This window comes from Myodes glareolus, chromosome 12, assembly GCF_982192425.1.
Source record: "Myodes glareolus chromosome 12, mMyoGla1.1, whole genome shotgun sequence".
NCBI classification, from domain to species: domain Eukaryota; kingdom Metazoa; phylum Chordata; class Mammalia; order Rodentia; family Cricetidae; genus Myodes; species Myodes glareolus.
The window spans coordinates 15,099,000-15,120,218 of NC_142037.1; the positions used below are offsets into that span (position 1 = coordinate 15,099,000).

Here is a 21,219-nt window from a genome sequence, read left to right on the forward strand (position 1 = left end):
CCATCGATGGTGAATGCAAGCTTTGCTGGATATAGTAGTCTGGGCTTGCATCCTTGGTCTCTTAGCTTCTGCAGCACATCTATCCAAGACCTTCTGGTTTTTATGGTTTCCATTGAGAAGTCAGGTGTAATTCTGATAGGTTTCCCTTTATATGTTACTTGACCCTTTTCCCTTGCAGCTCTTAATATTTGTTCTTTATTCTGTATGTTTTGTGTTTCGATTATTATATGGCGAAGGGATTTTTTTGATACAATCTATAAATGAATTTGTTTGGCAGTTTAATAGTCTTAAGAATGAAGGAGAGATTTTCTAAATGGCAATCTTTTCTTGGAAGTACACAGTGTACTGCCCAAATCCCAATCATCTTCTAGAACAAATCAACAAATAGTTTTGAAAGTTAGGGAAAGTGATACAAACCTGCTACCTAGCCCTAAAGAAACTGAGGCAGGGAAGCCTTGAGTTCAAAGGCAGCCTACACTACAAGGCACACTCTAAAGCAAAGAGAAAGGGGGAGGGTAGGCCTTTAATTTCATTGCTCAGGAGGCAGGCCGATCTCTGTGAGTTCAAGACCAGCCTGAGTTACATAGTGAGATCCTATCTCAAAACAGAGAGAAGCCTTGGCAAATTTTTCTAAACTAAATTCCACCACAGATGTGCAAGCTAATTATCATTTTGTTCAAGGCCCATTTTTACGAAGTCTCTCCTGTGTACAATATTGGTAGCTGGTAAAAATCACTTCACCCAAATCAAATGAAAGCTCGATGCCAACCGTATGTAGAGACTTTTCTAGTAAAGACAGAACATAGCAAAATACAGCCTATCAGAGTCCTTAAGGAGGAAAAAGACTAGGAAAGATCATTTATACTACATACTGTCTGCATTTAGTGAAGCAGGTTAAATTCTAAGAAACCCTAACACAAAACTATGTGTTGTCACGTGTCATCACAGTCCAAGGAAGGAAAGCAACTGGAGTCCTGGTCACCTGATTATGAAGGCAATTATGTTTGTATTATGTGACTCCTTAATAACTTCCCACTTCTGCCAACCCCCTTTCCTCACCACACCCGCCCAGGAAAGGAAAACTAAGCACAAAGACCGTGAGTCCTGGATTCCTGCGACTTAAGAATATTTTCCCTTGGTTTCATCAGGTAAACAAAGCTGAATTTCAAGTCAAAAAAAAAAAAACAAACAAACCAGAAAACCCAAGCCACTCTTCTCTACGTTATTTACATAGAAAATAAAACAAAATAGCATTTGCAGTATTTTTTCACAGAAAACTTTATAAGATGCCAAAGAGATGCAACTGAAATTAACACGAAATGAGGAGGCCATCATGCTTCATTATGAATGACAGGACATTTAAGCTAGTTCCACTTGGGAATTAAAACAGAATCATAACCATAGCATAAGTCCAGCCAAGGAAATGCAGTGGAATCAATCCACCCCAAAATTAAGAAGGCACATGCTCAATGCAGTTAGGAAGCCCCAAGAAACAAAGGTGTACAAATGACACCGAGTTACCTCAAAGTTACCTGAACTCATGGAAACATCTTTACACAATGACCTTTAAAAAACTGGAGCACTTCTCCAGACCCAGGCAATCCAAAGGTTTAAAGAAATGAATAAATGACTTTGGCAAATAAGAGAGGATAAGGGGGTAACAGTTGTAACCAAAAAAGACACATCACTTTGGTAATGAACTCCCAAAGTAGCTTTATTGTGGAGTGCAAAAGCAAAGACCAAATAATAAAATGTTGCTCAATCCAATTTTCATTTGAATTCCTGAATTCACAGTAGAATCTAGAAACTTAATGTGATCCAGTTTTTCAGAGGCAAGATGGGGTGGGAATGGGGGTAGACAGTTTCCCAACTAGAAGAAAACAGGGCTTTCTACATCAATTGTTTCATGCATCCTGAGAGTCCTATTTACCAAAAGCAGCAACTTCCTGGGTCTGAAAGTGTTAGCCTCTGCACTAGGGCCCTGAGAGGAAGATCTGAATGCAGTTTTCTGCGTATTGGTCACACCACCTCCCCAGAGAAAGCGTGGGAAAATGCCCTAAGACTGCCAGGGCATGCAGTGCTTACCTGACTGATCTACTGTACCAGGGAGCTCTTTCCTGAGACGTCCCTGCAGAGCACCCCATCAGAGGAAAGTCCCAGCAGGAACCGCTGAAGTTGGTAGTAGGAGAACGTGGATCCATGGGGGCTGGGATTGGTGGACGCACCACCCACCCCTGGCCACGGAAGCTCTCGCCTGACCCGGGTCCTGCATCTCGCGCATGGCCCAGGGCAACCGAGGCTGAGAGGCCAATGAGTGCAACCGCTCCTCAGATGCCCAGACTTCCCTCAATTAAGTTGAGCCCTCACCGGTTGTCTCCCCGGGCTCGCCCGCGGCCAAGTCCGAGCAGCTCCCGGCCTTGGCGGTGATGAACTATAGGCGGCAGCTCCTAGGAGGCGGCTGGGGAGAGGACAAGGCTCTGTGGTGTGAAAGAGCCCAGAAGCTTAACAGGGGCCTCCTTGACTCAACCTGCATATAGCCCCGCCCACCCGCGCTTGTGCTGCTTGAGGACCTTGAGTAGACAGCTGAACCCCCCAGTGAACGCCCCTTCTGGGGGCGGGGCTTCTGAGGAGCTCTTGACAGTTGATCTCTACTGGGGAAAGAAAGTCAGTTTAAGAACTGATCGAATGAGAGCTCACCAAGGCCAGTTGGACTGGGACTGAACGAGCATGTGATCAAACCGGAGTCTCTAAATGTGACTGACATGGGGGCTGACTGAGAAGCCATTGACACTGGCACTGGGTCTTGTTTTGTCAGCATATACTGGCTTTCTGGGATCCTAGTCTGTTTGGATGCTCACCTTCCTAGACCTGGAGGGAGTGGGGAGGAACTTGAACTTCCCACAGGGCAGGAAACCCTGACTGCTCTTAGGACTGAAGAGGGAGGAGGAGAGGGAGTGGGGGGAATGGGAGGGTATTGGGAGGAGGGGAGGAAGTGGAAATTTTTATAAGTAAATAAATAACTCCTGTCCATATACTGGCAGCAGAAATTGAACACAGTAAAATATGTGTGTTTATGTGTGTATATGTGTGTGTATACATATATGTGTGTGTATATTTATATACACACATATATGTAGATATATGTCTTAAATGTATATATTTTAAAAGGAGAAGTTGAGAGGGATGGCGTGAGTGAGTATGTCCAAAATACGTTATATGAATATATAAATTTTCAAAGAATTATATGAACACTTCCCCCTCTCAATGCTAGGACTACAGGATTGAACCTGTGCAAATCTTGTGTTTGCTGCCATGGTCTACATGAGTTCATTTGTGCATCAGTTCTTTTGTGCCTGGAAGTCACTGTTTCCTTGGAGTCATGCATCACCTCTGGCTCTTACAGGTTTTCTACCTCCTCTCCTCATGCCTCCCTGAGTCTTGTGGGGAGGGATTCAATCAAAACATCCCATTTAGGACAGAATGCTTCAATGTCTGTCACTTTCTACATATTGAGCACTTGGGGGTTTCCCATCTACTAGAAGCAGCTTCTCTGATGTGGATTGGGCAAGGCGCTGATCTATGGGTATAGCCAGCGGACATTAACAGACATTTTATGGGTATGTTCCTTTATCAGAACAGTAGGCATCCCCTAAGACCGTGACATAGCAGTTTGAGGTTCTTAGCCACTGTGCAGTGTAGGTATGAGTTCCATCAGGGAATCACAAAGTTATTGGTTGCTCCCATAAAATTTGTGCCACTATTAAGCTAGTGTGTCATACATGCAGGTCACTGCTGAAAGTCACAGGTTTGCAGCTCAGTAATAATGGTGATTACCTTTCTCTTATGGTATCAAACAGAGTACCTTCTAATACCATAATAGCTGATCAATAAAGGTGAAGCTTCTAATTAGTCACTAGCTCAGGTCTTCCATATTTGATGAGAGAAGTAAATGTTACCTTCAGCAAGAGAGCCTTACTACTCAGTTTATGGAAAGTGATCAGTAGCATTGGAAATAACATGTGATGTTTGAGGGCTTCCATGGGGCCTCTTTGGCCAACAGGTCAACAAGGTGTCACCTATTCTGGGCACTGGAGGTTTTACTTGGTGGCATAAGATGTCTAGTTGTCTCTGCTGATATTTGGTAAGTCCATTTAGATCCCTTACAAACATGTGTGTTTTAGGAAGCTTCTACAGTAGTAGGTTTCCACGTTGGCTTAGTTGTCCTCCCCATAGTCCCTCCTTTACCCTTTTCTCCCATCTTCTCCCAGTTTAATTCTCTTAGTATCCCTGTCTCTCCATAGCAACATGGTCTATCTTTTCTTCCTTAGGGGAGTCTCCCTTCCCCAACTCCCTTACTTGGTATCCAACCTCTGTGGTAATTTGGAAAATAACACATATATAGAAAGCTTAAAAGCTAACATCTACTTAAGAAAAAAAATACAATGTCTTTTAGAATCTATTTTACCTCAGCTGAGATGATGTTTTCTAGCTCTATCCATTTACCTGAGAATTTCATGATTTTTAATAGCTGAATAATGTTCCATTGTCTAAATGTATCACAATTTCATTATCCATTCATCAGTTGGTGGATATCTACATTGCTTCCAATTTTCAGCTACTATGAATAGAACAGCAATGAAGATGAATCAGCAAGTATTTCTGTTCTTGAGGTATATATATCTAAGAATGGTTTAGCTAAGTCTTGAGGTAGATTGATATTTAGGTTCCTGGGAAACCAACACACTGATTTTCATAGTGGCTAAAGAAGATTGTACTCCCATCAGAGGTGAATAAGTGTTACCTTTTCCCTACATCATTGAAAGCACATGCTTTATTTTATTGATCTTGGCCATTAGGACTGGTATAATGAAATCTCAAACTACTTTGAATTTACATTTCCCTAGTGAGTAAGGATGTTGTACAGGTCTTTAAAGATTTCTCGGCCATTTTTTATTTAGAAAGTAATTTTATTAAATTATAAAAGTTTCCATTTCCTCCCCTCCTCCCAATACCCTCCCACTCCCCCCACTCCCTCTCCTCCTCCCTCTTCGTCCCTAAGGGCAGTCAGGGTTTCCTGCCCTGTGGGAAGTTCAAGCTCCTCCCCCTCCCTCCAGGTTCAGGAAGGTGAGTATCCAAACAGACTGGATCCCCAAAATCCAGTATATGCAGAGGAAACAAGTCCCAGTGTCATTGTCAATGGCTTTTCAGAAAGACTCCGGGCCAGCCACATTCAGAGAATCCGGCCACATTCAGAGAATCTGGTTGGATCACGTCCTCGTTCAATCCCAGTCCAACTGGCCTTGGTAAGCTCTCATTAGATCCGTCCCCTTGAATCAGTGGGATAGCATCCCTCGCAGTCCTTATTTCCTTTTTCATTTTCTTCGTCCTTCTGCTCCTCATTTGGACCTTGGCGGGCTCAGTCCGGTGCTCCAATGTGGGTCTCCGTCTGTATCGCCATCCATCGCCAGATGAAGGATCTATGGTGATAAGCAAAATATTCATCAGTATGGTTATGGGCCAAGGCCGGTTCAGGCACCCTCTCCTCTGTCCAGAGAACAATCTGGGGATCTCTCCTTGGACCTGGGATCCCATATACAATCAAGTCTCCTGTAAACCCTAAAATGTCGGCCATTTTTTGTTTCACTTCTTTTCAGAGAACAAAGTTCTGTGCTTACTTCTCTATCCCACTTTTGAATTGGATTAATTGGTTTCTTGATTTGCAGCTTTATATTTGCATATTTTAGATATTAACAATCAACCAGATGTCTAATTGGTAAAGAGATTTTCTCATTCTGCAGAGTGCTGCTTTGCTCATGTGATAGTGTCCTTCATCATATAGAAGTTTCCCAGTTTCATGGGGTCTCATTTATAAATAATTGGTCTTAATGCCTCTTCTATCAGTGTCCTGTTCAGAAAGTCTTCCTCTGTGTCAATGAGTTCAAGACTATTTCCCTAATTTCTCTTCTATTAGATTCAGAATATCAGATCTTGTATTGAGGTCCTTGATCCATTTGTAGTTTTCTGCCAAGTGGTAGATAGGCATCAATTTTCATTCTTCTGCAAGTACCCATCCATTTGTTAAAGTTGCTATCTTTTCTTGAGTGTATACTACATATTAAACACAATCTCCATAAAAATTCTAATACAATTCTTCAAAGAAGTTGAAATAAAATCTCCAACTTTGTATGAAAATACAAAACATTCAGAATATATACAACAATATTGATTTATTGTTTTTATTAAGAACTGCTATTGGTAGAATAACCATTTTAGCATTAATCCCACTGATCCATGAGCATGAGAGATTGTGCCATCTTCTGATTTCCTCTTTAATTTCTCCCCTAAATACCAGTTTTTATTATACAAGTGTTTCAGTTTCTTGGTTACAGTTCTTCCAAATTCATCTCTCTTTATTTTAGTAAATTTGGATAAGGAAACTGATGGAAACAGAGGCAGAGACCCATATCAGAACACTGGACTGAACTGCCAAAGTCCAGATGAAGAGTGGGAGGATTGAGAATTTGAGCAAAGAGGTCAAGATAACGATGAGTATGCCCACTGAAACAGTCAGAGCTCACAGGAGCTCACCAACTCCAGCCACACTGGGAAGGAACAAGCATAGGACCAAATGAGTTCCTCTGAATGTGGTTGACATTTGCATGGCTGGGGCAGACTAAGGGGCCACGGGCAGTGGCACCAGGATTTATCCCTACTGCATGCACAGCCTTTTGGGGAATCTGTTCTCTGTGGATGATATCTTGTTCAGCCTCTGTATAGTAGGGAGGGCCTTGCACCTTCCCCAAAGCAATGTGCCTTACCCTCTCTGAGGGTTGTATGAGGGTGGGGTGGGAGGGTTTATGGAGGGCATGAGAGGACAGGAGGGAGAGAGAACTTGGATTGGTATGTATAATGAAAAAAGATTGTTTTCTTTTTTAAAAAAATAATTATGTAATAAAGAAAACATCCATTCATATATATATGTGTGTGTGTGTGTGTGTGTGTGTGTGTGTGTGTGTGTGTATTTTCAACATTAGAAGTCTCTATAGTCTTTCATAGTTTCATCTATTTCTGGGTAAGTATTGAGCTTCTTTCTTCTGAAATTCAGGAAATCTATTTCCCTGTAAGTCCCTGTCTCACTATTATTATTAGTGTGAGTAAGCTAATACTAATCTATTATCCCATCCAATTTCCCCTTTTTTCTCAATGAGATCCCTGAGCCTATAAAATTTCCTCAACCCCAACCCTATAGCAATTATAATCAACCACTAAATGATATCCCTAACTCTGAGAGCAAACTTCCTTGGGAGAGGGGACAGCATTCTAAAATTACTCCCAGTTGTCATGGGGCTGATGATCTTTCTATGGGATCCTGTGAAAGTAAAATGATGCTTAAGTTAAAAGATTACTGTCTTGTTTAATTGCAAATATTCTCTGAGTATTTGTATGGTTTTTCTGAGCTTCCTATTTGAAGGTCTATCCAGAACATTGTAAAAGAGTTCAACATTTCAGCTAACCAGGGTGGAACAATCTTGAGCAACTGGTACTCAAAAAACAAGTCATATAGCAGCGTCATGATGTCATATCTACCGGGTGGAGTTATTGATGTGGGGCCCCTGGAAACTTCAAAGATTTCTGCAGGAAAATTCATTGTTCATTGTGGAAAACTTAAACATTATTTATATAGACATACACAGACATATATTTTCAATAAAAAGTATGAGACAAATATAGATGTGAAGAAAAGTAATTTTGTTCTAAATTCTTTTGTCTTTCTATCCCATACCATTGCTCCTGACATGAGACAGAAATAATGAATATATATTTTTACAACATGCTTGGATGTAGAGAGGTACAGAGTCAGTGTCCAACTCCAAAGCAAGCTTTCTATATTCATATGTATACACAGACATACATATGTATGTTTATATATATATATATGTTTTATCATCTGTACTTATGAGTCATATTTATTTTTCTTGATGATCCTTATTGGATAGTTATTTTTCATTCTGTCAGCATCCAAACATCCAGGGTTTCTTGAAGTTTTGAAGATGATTATTTTCCTGAAAAGACAAGAATAGAATCCTTCCCCAATCCTTATGAGATTTTCTTACCATCTGTATGATTGTCACCATTGTGGATGAGCTGTCATTTCTCTTTTTCAAGAAGTTTCTCCTTTCAAACCAAACCTTTAGTAATTTTGATGGTATCCATAGTTTTTCTTCTCCTGTGGCAACAAGAAAAAACCCTGGCTGATTTCATTCAGAATACTTCTATTTTACAATATGTCTCTGCTGCTGTTGTCCCTTTCTCATTAGCATTAAGAAAATTCAATGTTAATAAAGCATTATGTAACCTATTTCTGGGGGCATTTTCCACACCTTTCTGTTTGTTTAATATATCCCTTGTAGTTCAGTTTGATTTCTCTATAACCTATAGAATTGTGTGTTATACCTGCAATATGCTTAATGTTATAATAAACAAAAAATGGTTTCATTTTCCTAGAGACATATGCTGGACCATTGTCTGTCTTTATTTGTGCATGTATACTCATGCTGGTCATAAATTCTAATAAATGTGTGAATACTTAATCAGCCTTTTCTGAGCTTAAAGCAGTCACCCACTGAAAACCTGAGTGTCAATGCTGTGGTGTACATATCTTAATGTTCAAAATTCTGCAAAGTGGAACACATCCATCTGCCAGATTTCATTCCTTTAAGAACCCTTTGGGTTAGTCCCTGCATGTTTGGTTATAGAAAGAGCAAAGAGGGCATCTCTTTATAATCTCATTAGCTTGTTTCCATGTAATAGAAAACTCTTTCCTTAAAACTTTGTTAATGTGATGATGTTTTTTATGAAATTCTGAGGCCTGCAACTTGCCTCCAATAAATAATTGATCTGCTTCTGCATTGCCTTGTGGTAGAGGACCTGGTAGACCCATATGATATCGGATGTGTGTTATGTATATAGGACAAAGCTTATTCCTGATTATGTCTTGCACCTGGATAAATAATGAATTCAATTCTATATCATCTGGTATAAATTCAGCAGTTTCAATATGCAAGATAAATTTTTCTGCATATTGTGAATCAGTAACTATATTAAGAGCTTCATTAAAATCCCTTAGCACTATGAGAATAGCATGTAATTCTGCCTTCTGGACAGAATTGTAAGTGGTTTGTTCCACCTTACTTAATTCTTCTGCCTTTCCTGATTTATTTACATCAGTATAAAATGTACAGGCTCCAGTTATTGGAGCATCACATACGATTCAAGGAAGAATCCAAGAAGTTCTCTTTATAAGTCTAATTCTGTCGCTTTTGGAAAAATTGCTATTAATTTCTCCCAAAAATTAGAACATGCTCTTTGCCATGGTTCATTGTCTTTCCATAATCTTTTTTATATCTTACTTTTTATTTTTTTTATAGTGAAAAGCACTATAATCTCTGCTGGGTCTTTACCTGTTAATTGATAAAGTCTTAATTTATATTTTATTATTAATTCAGTGACTTTTTCCACATAAGTTTTTAATTTCTTATATTTTATTTTATGTTTTATTTTTTATGTTTTAAGTGTTTATGTTAATGTGGTAAAAAAGATCCATTATAATATAATATTGTCACTCCTTCTGCATTAAAATTCCTGTAGGAGAAAGTCTGGAAGGCAGTATGACTAGAATACATTCAAGATTTCGATTCACCCTTTTACATATGTCTCCTGTAATTTGTCCTCAACAATTGTCAATTCCTTTTCTGCTTCAGGTGTTAATACTCTGGGATTTTTCAAGTCTTTATCACCATCTAAGGTTTTGTTTATGTGAATGATTGGATCAGCTGTTATCCCGACAGCCGATCGTAGACTGGAAATGTCTCCTAACAATCTTTGAAAGTCCTTAAGAGTCTGAAACCAGTCTCTTCTAATTTGTGCCTTTTAGTCATAATTTTCCTCAACCTATTTTACAACCTAAGTAATTGACAGAATCTCCTCTCTGTATTTTTTTCAGGTGCAATTTGTAATTCCCATTTTGGCCAAACTTTCTTTACTTCTTCAAACATTCTTCCTTAAGTATCCATGTATGAATTAGATAGCAAAATGTCATCCATGTAATGGTAAAATATAGACTTAGGAAATTGGTTACATATTTCCAATGTCTGACTTACAAAGTATTGGCACAGAGTGAGACTATTGAGCATTCTTTGTGCAAGGACTGTCCATTGACATCTCCTAGTAGGCTGAGAATTATTATAAGTAGGCACTGTGAAGGCAAAATTTTTTCCATTCTTTTCTTGTAAAGGTATAGTGAAGAAAAAAATCTTCCAAATCAATAGCTTTAAGAGGCCATCCTTTTGATAATAGAGAAGGAAGAGAAATTCCAGATTGTAGAGGGCCCATAGGTTGAATTGACTTATTGACAGCTCTTAAATCTGTTACCACTCTCCATTTACCAGATTTCTTTTTTACAACAAATACAGGAGAATTCCAAGGGCTTGTTCATTCTTCAATATGGTGAGTATCTAGTTGCTCTTGTACCAGCTGTTATAAGGCCTGCAACTTATCTTCAGCTAGAGGCCACTTCTTAACCCATATAGGTTTCTCAGTTAACCATTTTAAAGGTAGGGTTGTGGTACCTCTAAAGGTTTGCTAGTTGCTTTATGTTCTTGTACAGCCTGATTGGCTGGTGACCTTTGTGTATAGTACCTTATAATACTTTTCCCAGAATTATGAGTTCCTCGGACTGCAGGAATGTTAATCTGGGTATTCCGTTGCTGCTGCGGTTCACGACCCCAGAAATTTACTGCAATATTAGCTACATATGGCCTCAGCTTCCCTCTTTGGCCTTCTAGTCCAATACAGTCAACCAATTTCATGGTTTGCTTAACTTGAGATATGGTTCCAATTCCTAGTAATTGAACATCTGCATCTTGAAAAGGTAAATATGGATGCCAATATTCTGGAGTAATGAAAGTCACACCCCCACCTGTGTCTTATCAAACCAACCATTACAATGCCATTTACAGGCACTCTTTGTTTTGGTCTTTGATCATTTATAGAAGTCTGCCTGAATATATGTTTCCTATTTTATATTGGAAATTTGACTTTTTCTCCATGTTTATGCCATCATCTAAAACAATATGGTCTTTTATAGAAGGATCTGGATATTTTAATTTTCCTAGTAAGACATGTCCTCCACAGTGGCTGGCTAGGGGGCATTTGAGAGTCTCTTCTAAGAGTTTCCTGATAATATTGGTTTTCTTTGTCTGTCTTTTGCTGATCTGCATTCATTGGTCCAATGCCATTCTTTGTCATTTCTTCTACATATACCTGAAGACTGACTCTTCCTATTCTTGCCATTCCCAGAGGAGATATTAGTCAGAATTCCTTGTCTAAAGGATCCTTCTCAGATATCCTATTCTAACACAATTAAAAATATGGCATTTTGATGTTTCCTCATTACTTTGGAAATTGCTTCTCCTACCCAGGATACAGTATTATAGTCAAGAGTCTCAGTGTTCATTGTATGCAGGATCCACTCATCTATAGGTGCTGATCTACCCTTTAACAGCCCATGTATCCTCTTATATTCTAAGGTGGCATTTTCAAAAGCCAAGAATTCAATTAGGACACATCTAGCTTCAGAGTCTCTCACTATGACTTGTAAAGTCTTAATCAATAAAAAGTCAGGAACAGTTTCTCTCTGACCCTGTATAACCCTGGTATATGATTCAAACTTTATCCCTAGTTCTTGAATTCTGTCCCGAGCATTGAAGGCTGCTTTGTGGCATAAGGACAAGATTAATTCATCATAAAGAGCTTGAAATTGTGGGTCAGCAAAAGGGCCTACACCAAGAATTTGATGTTGGGAAGTCTCAAGGCCTTTTAGTTTTCTCTGTTGTTCCAAAATTTTTGCCCCTTCCCTGAAATAAATTTTAAACATTAATTGAGGCCCATCATCCAGGACTGCTGAAACTAACTGAATCCAATTATGTAGCCTTTGCTTTAATTTAATGCTAGAAGACAATGTCTTTATGATCTCCCTAAAAAATGCAGAATGCAAACCTATCTACGTATGTATTACTATTCACTCTCTAGTCTTCTGCTTTGCATAATATAATACCTTATGTGAATATAATAACATAAATCTCCCATTGTAACTTATATGCTTCTAATTTTCTAGTGGACTCTGATTTTGTATTAATGACATTGGGAACCTAGTGGGCACTTTCTGGAAGAGAGACTGTCCAAGAGTTCTAATAAGCCTGAGCAAAGTTAACGTATTCATAGTGACAAAAGAGATGGCTAGGAGATCAAAGTCTGAATCACTTTATTTGATATTGATACATTTTTGTATTTAATGGAGTTGAATACATATGTAGTTGGGTAATTTTCTACTGTACTATGACTGCTATAGGCATGAGCCCATCGCAGTACATGCACCATGAGAGGTGAGATACACATTTCAGCCTCCCAGAGTATCTACAACATGAGTGCTGGAAAACACTCATCAGCTTCTCACAGTGTGCACTCTGAGTGCTGAGCTACTTCTTGGTGATCACCCAGAACAATTCAAAGGAGTTCTGGGATATATGTGTCAGCCTTCCATAGTACAATCACAAAGATTCCTGGGTTACATCAGCATGTCTTTCCACGCAAGTGCTCCTGAGATACAGTCATCAGCCTTTCACATTATATGTACAATCAAATATGTGTGACAGCCATGAATCCACCGCAGTATATGCACCATGACAGGTGAGATACATTCATGATATGTACTCCCACATTATGTACCATAAGAGCTGGGTTACAACCATGTGCCCACAGCTGCATATCATGACTGCTGGATAAGAAGGAATCCTATTAAAAAAAAACCATACACTATCAGTTCTGGTTATAGCTGTAAAACTACAATAGTTTATGCAGGTTATTGGCATGAGCAAGCCAAAGTGCATGTAGCTTGAATTTGAACTTATTTATGGCACAGCACATTTACAATGAGAACATGGTTGCAGCCACAAGTCCACTACAGTATGTTCAATAAGAATGCTGGATTAGTGGTTTGAGCCTCATACAGTAGATTACCATGAGTGCTGCAATACAGTTGTTAAGCCCCCATTGTAAATGCACGATTAATGCTGAGTGTTAGCCGTAAGAGCACCACAGTACATGTTGGGATGTATGTATGTTACTGTCAAAGTACATGCACCATGAGTGGTTGGAAATGTGTCAGCCTCCAACAGTACATGCACATTGAGTGTCAGGATACAAGCATGACGATGCTGGTGCGGGAGAATTATCTCTATTCTGTCAATCATGTTTTAAATGAATGCTGATTAGTCAGACAGGAAGTACAGGTGGGTCAACCAGACAGGAAGTAGAGGTGGGGCAATGAGAACAGGAGTATTCTGGGAAGCAGGAAGCTCTACTTGCAGTCCTGCCCAGACCACAGAAGAAGCAGGGTGTAATCTGCCTGGCAGAGAAAGGTACTGAGCAATGTGGCTAACGTAGATAAGAACAATGGGTTAATATAAGCTACAAGAGTTAACAAGAAGCCTGAGCTATGGACCAATCAGTTTTATAACTTATGGATATCTCTGTGTGATTTTCTCTGGGACTTGCCGTCTGTGGGGTACCGGGTGGGACAGAAACCCCAACAGCCTGGCCCTCATGTTAGACATGAGTCCACAATAGTGCTTGCACTGTGGAGGCTTGGATATAGGCATGAGAATCTTGCTGTGCACACATGATTAGTGCTCAGTTACTTGTTTGAGTCTCACACATTTTATTCACAAGGAGTACTGGTTTATAAGCATGAGCCTCCCTGTAGTGTGCTAGGATCATGGTTGTATCTAGCACTCATGGCTCATGTCCTGCTGGAAGCTCTTACTTAAAACCAAGAATTCATTGTTCATGAATTATTGTGGGCTTAGGGGTAGAAACCAGCACTGATTATGAATGTACTGTGGCAGACTTAGATGTGTCTCACGGTAATCATAACGCATGTACTGTGGAAGGATTATGTCTAAACTCCAGCAATAATGTGAATGTACTGAGACTGAAGAACTAATGGTTTCTGTGTGGATGGAGACTCACATAGCTCACCTATCACTCATGGGGCAGGTACTGTCAGAGATTCATGTCTATATCCTACCACTCATTGTGAACACACTGCCGCAAATGAAAACCAGTAACCCAGCACTTCTGCTGCATGCACTGCAGGAGGCTGACACAACTGCAGCAGCACTCATGGTGTGTATCCTGTGTGAGACTGACACTTGTATACCAGCAAGCAAGGCATGTGCACTGCAAAATGCCTGTAACCATTTGAAAGAACCAGCTTCCAGGCTGCTGACAGCACTGAAGGGGAAGTCTACTATGTAGCACAAACTGAAACTTCTTTATCTGAGGGGCTTAGGAAATGTACACTCAGACTTATTCTGATAGATTCCTTCTGTATTCTCTCATGGTGCTTTCAGGGTGCTCCTTTGCTACCCTCCTCTATCTTTACTCTTGGTGTTTCCCTCCTAATTCTCTCATGCATGACGTTATTCTTCTAGCCCATTGTAACACCTTCTCTAATTTTGTTTTCCTCTAATGCTCCAAAGTTTATTCATTCTTCACAGCTTAGATATCCACAATATTTTTCAAGCAAAAAAGCATCTGATTTGGCAAAAAAGTATCATCTGATGTCAGGATAAGGTCTGGAGCAGCCTATACACTCTTTGTATTAAGGCATGGCCATGTTGTTTGGTCATTAAAATGGGTCCTTTTCTTGCTTCATGCCATACTGTGGTCCTGGATCCTTTGTGGTTAGGGTTGTTCTAGGTCAAATGAGTTGAGGGTGTGGCCCATATGCCCTTGAATTTAAGCTTGCCCCAGACGCCTTGGTAATTAAGGAGCTGTCATGCAGCCAATGACGTCCCTGGTTCTTTGTATGGACTGAATATTTCTGTGCCCCTTCTGTCTTACATGTGGTTCCAAGCCTTGAATCCTCAGATTAGTGTTTTTAGTTTAGAGTGCCTGTAAAAGCCAGAAAGCATGAAATGGATCATTAGAGGAGAACAGGCCTGGAGGGAAGTAGGATGGCAGAGGAAATGCACTGTGGACGGGGTAAGGAAATCTTGCAAGTGAAGAGGTTTAACCAGGGATGGGAGATGTGTGGTGGTGATGAAAGGGTTAACCAAGAGTAAGCATAGAGGAAAAAATCCTTTTGGAAAAATGTTACATTTTAAGTCATTTAAAAACATTTGAGGGACAGGTTAAATAGTTTAGCATGTTAAGGTGCTTGATGCCAACCATATAATGTTAAGCTTGATGTTGGGAAATCACATAGTGAAAGGTATGAAAATGATCCAGGAAATGATCCTCTGACCTTCACACATGGATCATGGTTTGTCACCAAGCCTAATGAATGGAGCTACATCCTTGGAAGCCTAAGTAAAACAACTGAATGATGGAGCCCTGCATGCATGGATAAAGTTCCTCGCAGAAGATTAAGTTAACTAAGCAAAGGTTCCAATACTGTGAGAGAGTTCCCTCTGAGCTGTGAAGTAATGGGGGCTCCTTTCAAATATTACAGGCTTCTGCCCATGTCCTCATTTACACATGAGAGTTAGACTGTATGACTCTTTCGAACACACTACACCCCTTGGGATATAGGACATTTAGAAGTCATGTTGTATCCGTGCTGGCCAGCTTTTGCAGTCCTAGAGCTTCTATGAAAGCTATTGGATGAGGAAAGTTGACAATGATTCTACCCATCTGTAGACCCTGCATGTTATAACTTCCTGGAAAGACATTTTCCACGTGATAGTGTGTTGACTCTTATAGGAACAATGAACTTTGGGATTTGATTTTAGGTCTACCCACAGTAGGGAACTCTTGGCTGGTTCCGTAAACTTGGTTAAGAGCCCAATAATTGAGGCCATGGTGATGTAATATGAAAATATCTCTTATTCTAGAGACTGGAACCTTTGCTGGACATCACAGCCAGAGTTCATAACATACCTTTAGGTCACTTAAGACGTAAAGCTGCTCTCCTACTGTGTACTCAAATTGATTACTTAGCCCACTTTTAAGAGAAAAATGTAACAATTACCACCACTTTCCTTGATCTTCCTACATAGCCACCTTTTGCAAACTAAACTAATTACTTGTCATGTTAAATTATGTCTTTTTCTGTGCCCCTGATCCAGAACAATTCATGTGTATCACTTGGATAAAAGAGCAAACATAGAGGTTGAAAACACTCTTAAGTGACTATCCACTAAAACAGTTGAACACATCAGTATTACTGGGCAATTGTGGTATTTGTAATTTTTTTTTCCTGTCTGGGTGAGTTGAGTTCAGCTGTGCTCATTACCTTAATCCCTTGTAAGACTCCATGAATGATTTCTGTAAAGTATCCCACTCCTTCCCCATGTGATTCTTATGGGGAAATTCAATAAAAGAGAGAGCAACAAAAGAGGCAGATACAAAAATTCACACACAAGAACAGATGTAGTGACAGACAGACATAGGGACAGACACAGACTCAGACACAAAAAATGGACACAGGGACAGACAGACTTCAGAAAAACATGGCTTTGGATTCATGCAACAAACAGAGGAGAGAAGACAGAAAACATGGAGAAAATTCAACCCGGAAATGACATCCAGTGGAAGTGCTTTTATTTCTTCTCTTATTGCCACACTGATGTGGTATTGGTGAGCCTGAGTTAATCACTGAAGTGTTGAAGCCACACAATAGGCCCTCTGTTGTTTTGTTAAAATTATAATGGCATCAAGCTGCCTTCTAAGTACTCTCGCTGACACCTATACATTCGAGCAACTGTGATGCCTAATGAGAGAGGTTTCTTTAGAAAGTGGGCTCTGCTGAATGCACACACTCACACCTGGCCAAAGTTTAGAGAATGCACAACTGTGCAGTTCTCAAACCTCAGCAGGACATCTGAACCATAACATGCTGCAAGGCTCAGGGACTGCTTTGGAAGAGAGAGGAAGAGGTTGTAGATGGTTTCTGTGAAACAGTGTCCAGGACACAATGATAATCATACACAGGAAGGGGGTCATAAGGCCCCACCCTCAGTGAGGGATTCTGCTCACTTAATGTGTGCCGGGGCATGGGATGTCATAAAAATTAAAGAAAAAGGTAATGTAGGTAAGAAGTCACACTTTAACTCTCTGGGTTTTAAGGCCAATAGAGCAGTTTGGGTGGTGTTTTTACTCATGTGAGAGCAGTTTGAGTATGGAAACCTCAACAAGGCTGGTTTGTGCCTTGGCAAAATCCACGAAAATTGTCCAGTTTATAAAACTGACATTGCTAGCCCAGATACCCAGAAATGGCCTCAACATGGACTTTTGGAGGATTTCTGGAGGGTAGATAAATCCAACATTCCTTAAAAACTTGTGAAGCTACCTCCTCTTCTCAAAGGGGTCATTTCTCTTCTCACTGGCAGTAGGAAAAATTGACTACCTGTGGTGTCTATTACTATAATAACGTACAGACTAGCCTCCCGGCTCCTCCAGGAGCACAAGTACCCACTGTACATTTCAGAGTCCATGCTCGTGTTCTAGGTCTTCTACCCTGCTCCCCTACCCTAAACTCCCGCTAGTTCAGAAGCATCCCTATCCCAGCTTCTCATTCTCTTTCTAAACCTATCTTTCTTTCTCCTCCTGTCTCTATGTTCCTCTGCCCCTGTGTCTCCTCCTGTGTCTCTCTCCCTCTGGCTCTCTGCTCTGCTTCTGCTTCTGTCATAGGCAGGTGCAGTTGACTATGTTCAGCCAACATCTATTTCTTCTCTGGGTGATTTGATATGCCTCTTTCTGTTCTAACTCTGACAGCTAAAATTGAAGCTTTCTCTTTAAACATGTCACCAAGAGGTCATGCCATCAGCTTGCAGAACACAAAGAAACATCTTAAAATATTTTCATAATAGATTTTAATAAAATGCTATTACAAAGTGATATATATAATTCAATTTTCAAAAAAACTAAACATTAAAATTTATAAATTTTATAAAGTATTTCTGACAGACTATCAGTAGATACCAGTAGCTCCTCATAGGTGCTTCAGTGGAAACTAAAAAGAAAAACAAGAATGATCAGTAGTATCAAGAACATCATGGGTGGCATCGTCAGGATAAGCAGTAACAGAGGCATCACCAGTAGAATCCTATGTAGTGTCATGTCACAATGAATATCATTGTATTGAGAATGGTGAGAAGGTGGAGTCTTGTTTCATTGATTTTATTCTCAGAGGTTGTTTCTTTTGGGGTGTTTGTTTACAAAACGATGCTGTCCACATAAGTCATAGTGTATGGACACAGAAAAATAGAAACTAATATCTAACAGTTACATTTCCCAGCTTAGATATTCAGAAAATACAAGTTCCACATTAAGAGTAAAAAACATTTCCTCATTCCAGCATGGGAGACAACTGTGAGCTTACCATCTTTACTTGATCAGTTTGGTTGGACTAAACTGATTTTGTTAATTTTATGTGATGCATTTTCAATATGACTGGAAAAGATAATCATTTTTTGTACTTTTAGGTAATATCTAAAGAGTCCGATACAAAGTATGAAATGTATTTATCATACATATTAGAGCCAAAGAGAATTGGATTTTGAGCACAGAAATATTTATCTATTTTAAGCCATTGTTATGGTCTAACTTACCTTGTTAATCTCCTTGTAACTTTAACTGTGCAGGATTGCTAAATAAGGTTCAATACCCACGTTATCACTGAAGCCACAAATTTCAGCAACAATATTGATGATATGAGGAACAGCAATGATGTGGTCGCTGCCCCACTTGAAAATACCATGGGGTGAGTAATTATTACATAACAGGGGGAGTCAGTGGGATTTGCATCAAAAATCCACATATTTGAGTTCTGAGGAGGGTCCAACGCGTCGCCTGAGATACAAAGAAGAGCAGATTCATGATCAGTTCTCAGCTAAGACACTGTTCTCTTCTAAGCAGGTATCAAGAACAGGGTCAGAATGTTGCACAGGGTCCATGGTGTCACCACTGTGGCTACCAGGAGCAAGCGCAGGGTCAGCATGTGTTCTCCCCCTTGCATGCCCAGTGTAAGTAACTAAGGAACGTGTGTGATCCACAGTGGTGCTGTGAACAGTAATTTCCTCAGATGCCTGAAGATTGTCACCTCTGTCAGTAGCATGAGATGTTGATGTTGAGTGAGCATTGGCAGGAGGCTGGGGCACGATGTCATGCTCATAAACTGGAGGAAGGAAACCTTCTTCCTTCTTTTTGTCAACCTTTAAGGAAATTTGGAGATGTTAGATTTCATTGAAAATTTCACTTATTTTTATTCATTTTAGATCTTATCTGTTCATGTCAGGGTCTTGATTTATAGTCCCCAAATGTTTGTTTGCTCAGGCTAATTTTATCACTATAACTGCTGATATCCTGAAACTTTAGCTTCCATTCTGTTTTAGTCAAAGGCCCAGAGTTTGAGAATCTTGAAAGGGGATCTGCTCAGCTTTATGCCTTCTTTTCTACTGTTCTTTGCTACCTCTCTATACTGGGAAGATGAATAAAAAGACACAATATGTCCTCTCCTGTCTTTAGGACAAGGATTTTACATTCCATCCAGATTAAGATAATGTGACAATCCGGGGCTTTGGAAACAAAAAGAATCTCTCTCTTCTGCACCACACTAATGCTCTCCCCATGGCCTTTCACAATTGCCCATTAGGTTCCCAGGATAATAGAATAGTGAGGGCGACTTCTGAAATGCAGGAATAAAGTGTGCCACTACCCACAGCAGATGGGAACAATGGAGCTGAAGTAAGGGTTCTGGGAGATGCCATCCAAATTCTTACTCCTTAGCTAGGACTGTTTTTTATATATGGCTGATGAACGTAATGGCCTGTTCCAGCATCTCTATGGTAGCTTGAAGAAGAACAGACTCATAGGCTCATATATTTGAATGTTGGTTTCCAGGTAGTGGAACTATTTGTGGGGAAGGTTAGGAGGTGTGGCCTTGTTGGAGTAGTTGTGTGGTCTTGGGTTTCAGAAGACTGGTGCTATTTCTAGTGAGCTCTCGGTTTCTTGTATAGAGCTAAATGTAACTCTCAGCTGCTGCTACAGCACCATGCCTGCCGGCCTGAATCATGGTGGTGATGAAACTGTATGTATCCCATTGGAACCATGTGCCACACTCTGAATAAACCCTTCCTTCTAGATGTTGCTTTGGGCATGGTGTTTTATTACAGTAATATAACCATCATCCAATGACATGGACAGAGCCTGAAGGATCCATTCCCTGAAGGCTGAACGGGTATTTAGCAGTGGATTATGCCAAAAGAGTTGAGACAATCCATAATGTTTGCTTAGATAGGATACATGGAACACCACCTGATTTAATCAGATACATTTAGGAAGTGCCAGTTTTGAAAATGCATTTGATGCTGTTTGTCAGAAGGGGAGCCTCACCAACTTTTATTTCAATTACAAATAATCATGCTACCTTGTAATCGTTCATGACATCTCAGGGAGATTCCTAACTTAGCAGTCTATGTTTACCTTTCTGTACCAGGTTTGAGGAGACTTTATTCTACTTGTGTGAAAAACTCAAACATTCCAAGGCTTACCCAACATCATCAAACAGTGTAACATGGAGATGATTAAACAAAATAGCTTAAGAAGCATCATTTGTCAAAGGAAAACAGATGAGGAAGTACACATCCTACATGTATGTCCAAACTGCTCAGTGCACCATGTAAAAATGTTCAGTTCATTGGTTTCCTTGAGAATGATGAACTTGAACACATCAAAGCTTGAGATATCTGTGAGCCTTAGACACATTTTCATATGCCGTATGTTTCTCTCATTGCTCCATCATTAACTAAGTATGCTTAAGCCAGTTATAAAAAGGGAATGAAAGGGCCACATGGTACAAGTATAGTTTTCCAGGATACATGCCACATGGAAAACAGAAACTCTGAAGATGACTGAGAAGACCCTGAAAATATGTTCCTTATATGCTAGTCACACAACAGGAGCACCAATGGATATATCGACACTGTTTATTATCTGAGTGTGTGTGTGCTTATGTGCTTGATTTAATATGCCAGTTTGTGCTATGCTAGTGTGTGTGTGTGTGTGTGTGTGTGTGTGTGTGTGTGAAGGGCAGAAGATAACCTTCAGGAGGTGGTTCTCTGCTTTCACTGGGTGAGACAGGGTCTCTCAATGTTT

General features: G+C 40.0%; 1 protein-coding gene across 3 annotated transcripts in view; it reads right to left on the reverse strand.

The window, feature by feature from the left end:
- Nucleotides 1-17,919: 17,919 nt before the first annotated feature.
- LOC148120131 (ankyrin repeat domain-containing protein 55-like) overlaps nucleotides 17,920-21,219 on the reverse strand; it is a 48,989-nt gene continuing 45,689 nt past the window's right edge. For 2 of the 3 annotated variants that reach the window (XM_087912002.1, XM_087912000.1), the window contains one exon: nucleotides 18,922-19,277. In XM_087912002.1, the coding sequence (XP_087768128.1) occupies nucleotides 18,945-19,277 (333 nt within the window). In that variant the 3' untranslated portion in view covers nucleotides 18,922-18,944. The other variant, XM_087912001.1, reaches the window with a different exon arrangement.